Source organism: Brassica rapa, chromosome A03, assembly GCF_000309985.2.
Source record: "Brassica rapa cultivar Chiifu-401-42 chromosome A03, CAAS_Brap_v3.01, whole genome shotgun sequence".
Classification (NCBI taxonomy): domain Eukaryota; kingdom Viridiplantae; phylum Streptophyta; class Magnoliopsida; order Brassicales; family Brassicaceae; genus Brassica; species Brassica rapa.
In genome coordinates this window covers 14,986,509-14,996,417 of record NC_024797.2, presented here as the reverse complement: position 1 = coordinate 14,996,417, position 9,909 = coordinate 14,986,509, and the positions used below count along the sequence as shown (strand labels likewise).

At 38.4% G+C, this 9,909-nt stretch overlaps 3 protein-coding genes across 4 annotated transcripts; all 3 read right to left on the bottom strand.

Moving 5' to 3' along the window:
• Positions 1-262: 262 nt before the first annotated feature.
• LOC103858831 (MYB-like transcription factor ETC3) lies at positions 263-753 on the bottom strand. Its single transcript, XM_009136258.3, has 3 exons — positions 690-753; positions 484-571; positions 263-341 (listed from the first exon to the last, which is right to left on the bottom strand). Exons 1-3 carry the CDS (start codon positions 751-753, stop codon positions 263-265), a joined length of 231 nt encoding a protein of 76 aa, XP_009134506.1.
• Positions 754-4,392: 3,639 nt separating this feature from the next.
• LOC103858829 (rhodanese-like domain-containing protein 4, chloroplastic) lies at positions 4,393-6,999 on the bottom strand. Its single transcript, XM_033286207.1, is given in 9 exon segments — positions 4,393-4,440; positions 5,017-5,259; positions 5,338-5,418; positions 5,499-5,573; positions 5,651-5,725; positions 5,805-5,891; positions 5,980-6,082; positions 6,309-6,655; positions 6,657-6,999. Coding segments are annotated over 9 exon segments (1,335 nt in total). The 5' UTR covers positions 6,933-6,999.
• A 355-nt stretch (positions 7,000-7,354) lies between these two features.
• LOC103858830 (chitinase domain-containing protein 1) lies at positions 7,355-9,329 on the bottom strand. 2 transcript variants are annotated; one of them, XM_033286179.1, is made up of 8 exons: positions 9,066-9,329; positions 8,900-8,973; positions 8,742-8,822; positions 8,561-8,645; positions 8,349-8,446; positions 8,121-8,208; positions 7,671-8,003; positions 7,355-7,609 (listed from the first exon to the last, which is right to left on the bottom strand). In XM_033286179.1, the coding sequence occupies exons 1-8, from the start codon at positions 9,327-9,329 to the stop codon at positions 7,355-7,357; spliced, it is 1,278 nt and encodes a 425-aa protein (XP_033142070.1). The 2 variants fall into 2 exon arrangements, with proteins under 2 accessions (XP_033142070.1, XP_009134505.1); XM_009136257.3 differs by having other exon boundaries at positions 7,355-7,605; positions 7,673-8,003.
• Positions 9,330-9,909: the final 580 nt, after the last annotated feature.

The window sequence follows — 9,909 nt, the reverse complement described above, 5'->3', positions numbered from 1 at the left end:
ACGGATTCATATTTGTTGTATCAACTTTGTCATGACTTGAGAAATGTAGAAAAGTAAATGATTGGGCCGGCCTACATATTACACTCGTCGGCCTTATTTACTGGAAGAAGCCCAAGCCTGTTTCATTCTTCTCTTAGGAAGGCCAAAAATTTAAATGGTTTATTTTAAGAAAACTTCATTATTACAAAGTTGGCAAGTAAAATTAAGAGACAATCAGTGAAACTTCAGAGAATTCAATTATACTTTTTTTTTTGTAACACATTCAATTATACTTCATGACCCAAAACCTCTCAATTTCTGCTGCCGTTCTTCCTGGGATCCTCCCAGCTATCAACTCCCACCTATATCAGCAAATATAGTGAGAAAAAACAAATTAATCCATTTTCATGTTTAATAAAATAATTATTTATATAGAAAATAATTAGGTCAAAATTGTAGCCGTTAATAAGTTATAACTAATTAGTTAATTTAAAGGGATCAAACCTGTCACCGACAAGCTTATGCATTCTACGGACCAAATCTTCTTCTTCTTGATTCATGTTCACAGCTTGCCACTCAAGACTACTCACTTCTGTTCCATGTCATAATCAATCATATGTTTCAAACTATAAAAAATATTTTTGTTTGTAAACATGGAAGTTAAAATGATGTTTAAAAAAAAGGTTAAAATGATGTTTTCATGAGCTTACCTTCAGATGAAGAAGTAAGAATAGGGTTGGTCTTGGTTTGCTTCGTCCTAAGATGCTTATCCATGAGATGGCACAGTTTTAACGTTATGGGTATGAGAAGAATAAGAAGAAATTCTTACCAAAGAAAAAAAAGAAATAAGATGAAATAACTGAGAGATATTAGAGAGAGAATGGTCTTTTTTCAGAGAGAGCAACCAACCATTCTTTCTATTTATAAGAAACGAACTAAGTAACCAACGAGTTTGGTCGGTGTACGTAAAGGAATCTTAATTTACTAAGCTGATTTTCATTGATTAAATAATCATTGTTAGCATCTTCCGAAAAGTAAAATCGTATGTACCCCTGACTTCATTTACCTGATTGTGATTCTCTGGAACATATTCAAGTTGAGAAACTGAATATCTTCCTGCAGTTAATTATCTAAGAATTACAATACTCCTCCATTTTATGGTGAGTTAATCGTACGTGTGAATATTGCATAAGTTTGATTAACTTTTATAGTCAATTAGTAGAAAAAAATTAAGTATTTGGAATGTTAAAAAAAAATTAAGTATTTGGAAGGTCCTATCTCGTCTAATATGAGTTAGGTAGATAACCTTTTTTTTTTTTTTTTTTTTTTTTTTTTTGATCAACCATCTTTCATTAATAAGAAACTAGAAGTCTAGGCCCAAAACGGAGGCCCGGTTACAAAGAGAGCTTTTTGCTAAGTGGTCCGCAGGTCCATTAAACTCCCGAGGAATAAAAGAGAAAAAACAGAAAGCAAAGGAAAGTGATAAAGCTCCGATATCCGAGAGAACTCCGTGGATGATCTTCGGTTTGTTGATCGAAGTGATGGCTCTGATGAGCACAAGAGAATCTGATCTAAGCCAGATTTGTGTGTAGCCAAGACGAATGGCGTGTTGGAGGGCAGATCGTACCGCTAGGGCTTCAGCCAAGAGGACCGATTGCACGTGAGTCTGAAATTGGGTGCCTTGAAGAGTTGGGGTTCCTGGAGATGTAAAGATCCATCCAAGTCCCGTCGATTCCGAGTTCTTATCCCACGCTGCGTCGCTATTGCATAGGATTGTCCCTGAGGGGATCGTCGGCGTCAGAGTGATAGATGGCTCCTTTTGCGTATTACGTGAGGTGTCGATTGGGTTCTGAGCAAGCTGCCATTCCCTTGCTGCTGCCAAAGCCTTGGAGACCACTTCTGAGGATGATTGGGGGCGCGACTCAAATAAGAGTTGGTTTCGTGTGTTTCACAACGCCCACATGATCCAAAAGAGTATGTTTAAAGACACTCCCGTCGGCGGAAGGCAAGTCCAATTGCTCGAAGCTTCAAGTGCGATGACTATTGATGGGCACATAGTTGAGCAGAACGGTGATTGGAGAGGAACGAGGTTCCACACAGTCGCAGCAAAGGTACACTGTAGGAAAAGATGGTTCACAGATTCAACTCCCCCGCAGTGGATGCATGAGATATTGTTAATTACTCCCCGTCGTTGCAGGTTGTGACCAGTAGGTAAAGCTTCATGGAGTGTTTTCCAGACAAGGAGTTTGAGCTTCGGAGAACAAGCCACATTCCACACTGCCTTGTGCCAAGTGAAGGTTGTTGATGTCGCAGGTTGGGTAGGTAGATAACCCTATTCTCTGGATAACAAGAGTCGGGTTGCCAAGGTCGTCTGGTTACCGGGTTGCTTGGTTTCTGGGTTATATGCTGCTTTGTTGCGCTTGTGCATACCGCTTTCCTTTCAGTATTGTCTATTAATGCAAATCACTAGGACAAAATTAAAATTAGTCAGTTGTGGCTTCTCTCCTCCTGGCCACTCACTTCCTAAATCATATGTATTCACTAGTGAGACAACATTACCGAAAAACGGGAGCTTAAAGTTTGATAGCTTAAACTTTGGACTCTTAGACCCAGATGACCTAATCTCTATTGTTTATCGGTGCCATACATTCCCATTTACACACAATGAAAATTAGATACTCCTTTTGCATAATCAGAAAAACGAACATATCTAAAATAGTAGGTTTCGAATACATGGTCGACCACTCGACCACGCTTATATGGTCTAGCTGTACAAATTTAATCATTGCTATTTACAAGTTTCCTTAGAAAACCTGGTTTACATAATTTCATGTGAAAAAGGACAACTTTAATTTCTCACTTTGCCGGAATTCAATACAACCGTGATATCATTCATGCATCATTAACTCAAGAAGATAACAAGACCTAAACAATCTTTTTTACCAAAAAAGACCGAAACAATCCCTACGGTTCTTCGAAACCAAAAAAACAAGCCGCTACATTGAAAATAATGCACGTTAGATATTCAACATTAGGGAATATAATTACATTTATTAAATTACTACTACTTTTTATAAAAAAGTATCACTACTTTTCTCTTCCTCCCGTAATTAAATTTGGATTTTTTTGAGAATATATTGTTAGCACTCAAAGAAGTATAAGTTAAAAGTTTGCTAATTAAATATAATTTTGCCATGGATATTCCCTTTTATTCCCTTCGTAAGTGTAGTATATTTTTATGTATAGAGTGTAAAGCCTATAGGTAAATTGTTGCAACATTACATTACAAAGAAAAACATTATATTATAAAAACACAAAGCTATTTGTCGGTAAATATTGTTTAAAAAAAAACAGAACCAATAAAAGCAGTTGTAACAAAAAAAAAAAAAAAGCAGTTGTAACGAACACTCGACACGTCCCTTGTTGTTAGGACCAACCTTCTTTGGCGCATAGTCTATTTAGGACCATTTCTGCATGATTGACGACCAAACTTCCAAACTCAATATCATGTTTTGTGCTGACATTCATTTACACTTGTGGTGATGGATCTATCTCAACTATTTTGTTTTCCAACAAACTCCAATATCAAATTTGGTAGATAAAACAGTTATTTTGAGGATTTGTTACTATCGACATATTATGACATATGAAAAAGACATCTTTATGCTCGAGTTTTTTTAGCCAAAAAAAATCAGCTTGAACATTTAAATCGCGTGAATTAAAACAAAGCTAATTCTTCAAAACGATCACTACGATTACAAAAATCCAATTTTGACTTGAAAGAAGGTCATTCTCTTGGATCTTCGATCATCTTCAACAATTCGCACATATCTATCTTAAATCTAACTGATAGTATCATATTCTCGATTAAACTAGACATATATTAGCCTAAAAGAGGCCATCCAACTAATAAAGATACATGCTTAGCAATTTAGCGGTTACTACTTGGTTAAAATGTCTAGATAATCGGATATACGTCAACTGAACTAGACTGGCATCAACTTGTTATTAGATGCCGAATAATTAAGGTGTACGCATTTTATAAAGAAAAACATTGATTCTGAATAGGTTTATGCTTAAGTATATATCAAACTTTTCACTAAAAAAACAACTTTTCACTAAATCTTTTGCTAAAGGGAATCCATGAGAAAGTTAAGTTATATTCCTTTCGTCCCCTGGGCCGGCCTACTTTATACTGGGCCTAATATGGGCCGCCACTTACTTTATTTGACTGTGCTAATCAACGATGGTTTGAACAATGCAACAGCACAACATTAATGGCGGTAAGAGGGGTAAAGAAAAAATAATAATAATCAGAATACACTTATCTCAGATCCGACATAAGGAAGCGTCTAAGTTCTTGAATAAGACAATAGAAGTTTACACAGATCCGATAAATATTGTTCTTCTGTTTCAGGGATGTGATGGTGTGGGAGATGTTGGAGGCTTCAAGTCTGGGTACTGCAAAAAATAGTGAAGAAGAGAGAGAGAGACATCAGATTACAAAACACTCATGTGATGTGACTAATCAGTGGATGTCTTAACTATCACGGCTTATAAAGTTTCTTCCTTTTTCCACCAAGCATAGCTTCTTTGTGAGAACTTATGTAAAGAGAGGTTTAAGGAGAAATGAATGTAGAAACATTACCGATGCATATGGAGAGAGAGGTCTTGAATAAGATTTCGGTTTGGCTTCTGTGATTACTTGTTCAGTGGCGGCTTTGGCCGCTGGCTCTGAGTTTACTTGTGCAGTGGCCGCTTTGATTGCTGGCTCTAGCTCAGGTTCTGGTTCATCTACGATGGTGGTTGTAGCTGCTTCTGCTGCTACTGGTGCTGGTGCGGGAAGACCTTTGCTGCTTACTGGTGTGGGAGATGTTGGAGGCTTCAAGTCTGGGTACTGCAAACATAGTGAAGAAGAGAAAGAGAGAGAGAGATACGTCAGATTACAAAGCACTCATGTGATCAATGGTTGTCTTAACATAGCTTCTTTGTGTTAAATAATGCAAGAGAGGTTTCAGAGGAGTGTAGAAACATCACCGATGCATATGGAGATAATGGTCTTGGATAAGGTTTCGGTTTGGCTTCTGTTTTTGTTGGTTCTGTGATTACTTGTGCAGTGGCAGCCTCTATCGCTGGCTCTGAGTTTACTTGTGCAGTGGCGACTTTGATTGCTGGCTCAGGTTCTTTTTCATCCACAGTGGTGGTTGTAGCTGCTTCTGCTGCTGGTGGGGGAAGAGCTTTGCTGCTTGTTGATAAAGGAAGAAAAGCCTTTCCTATGTCCTGTGTTAATTCAATGTTGAGGTTATCTATAGAAACGGTTTCATTACTAATTAATGGAGATACCTAAACTAGTTGTACCTTTAACTCATCAACAAGTTCTTTAGGTGCAACCTTTGTGTTCAAGAACTCATCCACTTGTTTTAGAGTTTGTTTTCTATCCTGTAGACCATATACAGAAAGCAAAGAACCATCAAAAACACATAACCACTTCCGAGATATTAAAGATGTGAAGAAGTTACCTCAGCAAATAGAAGTTTATTGCCTGCAAGCTGAACAAGTGCAGCTGAACCTAGTAGTTGGAGTATGGTTTCAATCTGTTGTGATGATGACATAGATAACATTTTAGTATCTTCTTGGAGACAAAGAGAGAAGAAAGAGAGATGAAACTGACCTCTGTAAATGCTAAAACACTTAATCCAGCAGCAGCAGCTACTCCAATTGCTACAGAGACACCATCAGAACTCTCCTGTACATTTATTATGTTTCTCCCTTTTTTTAATCATCTCTCAACTTTTTTTTAATGAATTGTAAAATCGCATACTTACGCCAAATACACCGCTGATACTATCAGTCAAACTGCTCAAATCAAGACTGAGATTCTTCTTTGGCTCTATCCAAGGCAAGCCGCTATTCTGAAAATTCCAGAAAGAAAAACATCACAATCCTGAATAGTTAAGAAGAAAACAAACATTGTGGAATGAGAGGGAGAGAAACACAAACCACCCAGCCTCTAGGTCCTTCTGCACCATCTTTAATAGCGTAAGCAGATTTGAATCCATTAAGTGCCACCAGTTCGGCAACAAGCTCGGAGTTTCCATCAAACCTGGCTTTCCATGCAAACAATCACACTGTATTAAACTACTGGCAGTGAAAACAAGTTGTGAAGTCTAAATGCTTCTCAGTTTCTTTCCAACTGCAACATTGTATCAGATGTACAATAACACTTATGATATTCACTCACTACTCAAGTTCACTGATCAGACAGTATAAGAAGCTAAAAAGATTCAATGTAGCTATAAGGAGAAACTTGTAGATTCCAAGAGCCTTACTTGTCAAGAATGAACAATGTGGTGTTCTCAGGATCTTTAAACTTCAAGGAAAGCTTCTTCAAGAAACCAGGCTTGTCTTCTCCGTTATAAACAGCTGAAACCGTCTTTTTACCTAAACCCTTAATATTAGGACTGCCCACTTGTCTGAGATCAGCAGCGGCTCTTATGTCAAGCAGCTGAGCATTTTCATCAGTACCCAACTTGGTATAAGCATTCTTTGCAGACTCAACCCCAAAAGTTTTGGGCTTTTTGTTCAGAACCTGAGACAGGACAAACGGAACAGCAAATGCAGCAACTCCACCAGCAATAACCAGAGGATTGTCTGTGACGAAACTTGATATCCCATCCGATCAAGCCATCTGAATCAAAAGATGAAGGAGAGGTCGTAGATTGTTGCAGAGCTTCCTCGTACGTCAGGGACTTTGCAGGAGCTGTTGCACTGCTTAGAACAGAGGTTAGAAGAGCCAATCCGCCATTGAAGCTCCTGAATAAGCTTTCTTGGGAGATTGGTTTCGGTGGCTTCGGTGGAAAGAGGCTAGGGAGCGAGAAGGGCTTTCGTGTTTCTGATCTCTTGTCGGATAAAACCGACGTAGGACTAAAGCTAGCGGTTTTCAAAGCTTCCATGTCTCTCTCTCTATCGTTATCTTTATCTTTCTCCTTCTACACCAAGTTTAGTCCACTACGTATCATCAAACTTTTAAGAAAGATTAAAGAAGTGGAAACGAAATGTGAGGACAAGCAGAAAAGCTGTTTCTGGTAAGCTGACGTGTACTGTGTTATCAATTTTAGCCACTGCCTGTTTGACACGTGACATTTTCGGATGAGATGTCTTTGGTGTTAGAACAGAGTATACTGACTTGCACTCTATCCAGAGACAAAACTAGCTACAAGAGGTTTCTCAGCTGTTGTTTTAAGTTAACAGAAACAGGATGCAACGTGAGATGTCTATTGATCATGTCTTTGTGTAAGAAAAGAGCATAGTGACTAATTTCACTTTCTCAGCAGCTGTTTCAAGTCAGCAAAGAAGATAAAGTAACGTGAGAAACTTACAAAAGATGAAAGAAATAATCTAAACCTTGACCAATCTCCCAGATGGAAATGCCAATACCCCAGAGACGAGCATTCTCAAGCCGTAGAAGGATAGACATCAATGTAGGATAGAAAACAGCATGCTTGATGTTCTTATCATCTCTATACATGAAAAGATGCTCGCCACTTTCTTTATCCCAATGCAACGTTGGCTTGTGTTTCTGGAGTAACGCTAGGTAATCCCTTCCAGTGATAGCTCCTCCGTCTCCTGAGTAGTTTATTCAGTTATTTTTGGGAAAAAAAGCAGGAAGAGACCAAGCAGATGGTTTATATACCTCCAGAGATTGCAAAATCGTTGCCGTAGAAGTTGAGACCAAGAAGAACCTTTCTTGCCAGGCTTGAATCTACGTTGTTGGATGAACCAAGTAGGAGTTTGAGGGTGAGATCTATCCACTTGAGAGGAGCATTGGGGCCAGGGTTCTGGGCATTTGAGAAATCGTAGGTCATTAACGAGAACCCGTCCACCGAATCTTTCAAGAACTGAAGATCATCTGGACCAAAATCGTACATTTGGAGCGTCTCTGAACGAGGTGGACCAATGACATACATGAACTGCATATCCTGATCGTGAAGGGCGTCTCCAAGTTGTTTTACGAATTGCAGTGCCTAGAAGATTGAGTACACAAACCACATGTAAGATTAAACGACTAAGGGACCATGAGGTTTGATGCTTGCAAGACATAGATTAACGGATCTAAAAGAGGAGTACAGGACACAAAATACCATTTTCCGCATGTCCGGGTCATGCAAAACACCATAAGCTGCCCACCTTGACCAAGACTCTAGCACAATACCATCAAACCCCATTTCCCTATATACAAAGCACATATGATGACAATTGACAAGTGTGTGTTGTATAACTAACAAGCTCCACGTCAAAAGACTCTAAACATTCATCCTTTTCAGAGAATGAGCTTTACAAGAATTCTAAACTCTAAGAGAGACTCTTACTTGCACTCTGTGACAATAAGGTTAATAGCTTTTGCCCTTAGTTTCTTTTTCTTAAGCAGCTCCTCGGGAACTGCTTCTAGAACAACTCTTGGTAATATCTACATGACAGGTAATCAAAATTCAAACCATCAGAGAAGGAAAAACACACCAAGAACCAGCCTTCTCCGGCCATTACAGAGAAGAACACAAAACAAATGTATTGGTTAAACTACCATTGCATTTCCTCTTGACCGAAGCTCTTGGATCCATCCTTTATCAGCATTATGTCTCCCTTCCAAAACCAATCCATTCCCTTGGCTAATATCAAACAGAAACCAAACATGTCATCATCATTCTTAGGAACCCCGAAGATAAATGCAATGCAAGCACATAGAACTCATGAACTGATGATACCTCTTCAGGTCGTACCAAACAGGTGATAAATGAGTAAACTTGGAGTTATATATCTTTGCCATATCATATCCTTTAGAGTTCCTGCACATCATTTGCATCATATAATAAAAGACCAATTCTCATGTGACACTGCTTCCAAGAAACTATGAGAAACCAACCACGGCGTAATGTAAGCCAACACTGGATAATCATAATGCCTAGCTGATGAATTCTCTGAAGCCTTTGAATGTTCCTGAACCAAAACTCAAATCCCCTCAACCTTTCAGCTTTTTTTTTCAAAGGATTCTCAAACATTGAAACGAAAAAAAGTAAGGCAACACTCACAGTGAGGATCTCTTGGAAATGAATATCGGTTTTGATTATTCCCTTCTGACGTATCGATGGCTCCGCTTCGATGACTCGATCAGCGAATTTGACTTTGTACACTGCCATTGAGACTGCGGGGATCACGATGAAGAACACCACGAAGATGGTGATGAGCCGACGATCTGAGTCTGGTTCTCCATCTCGTGGTTTTGACTCGTCACGGTTGTGCCGCCGTTCGGAACTCTCCGTCGCCGATGAACGTTTCTCGCGCCTCCTCGCCATTGTGTATCTGACTGAAACGACGTCGTTCCCAATGCAAAGAGATAGATCCCTCTAGAACCGAAAACCGAACCGAACCGAACCGAAACCAAACTTAAAAAAAAAAAAAAACTTAAAACCGAAACGATGTTTACAAATATCCAAGCAGTTTTTATATTGAAAATGATCCAAATTACTCAAATAACCAAATTATTCGAATAACTTATAACTTTTATCCATAAATTACTCCATATTTGATCTGACAAAACAAGAAAAAAATTTGAATTTTATTTGAATTATGCGAATTCAAAAACCAAAATCAAATTGAAACTGAAATTTTAACAGATATTTAACCGATTTTTAGCATTATTACCCAAATTGAACCAAAACTAAAATGATCAAAGTAAACAAAGTAAATTTCATAAATAACCAAACGGTTTTTATATCTAAAAAACCGAAAAAAAAATGAAAACCAAAAAGCCAAATTAAAACTGAACCGATTGAGAAATGAGAAAGTGATGAAGATGATTGAGAATGGTCTGATGTGGATGGTTACTTGGAGGGTGTGCGGATAATGATGAATGTGACTGGACTGATGAAGAAG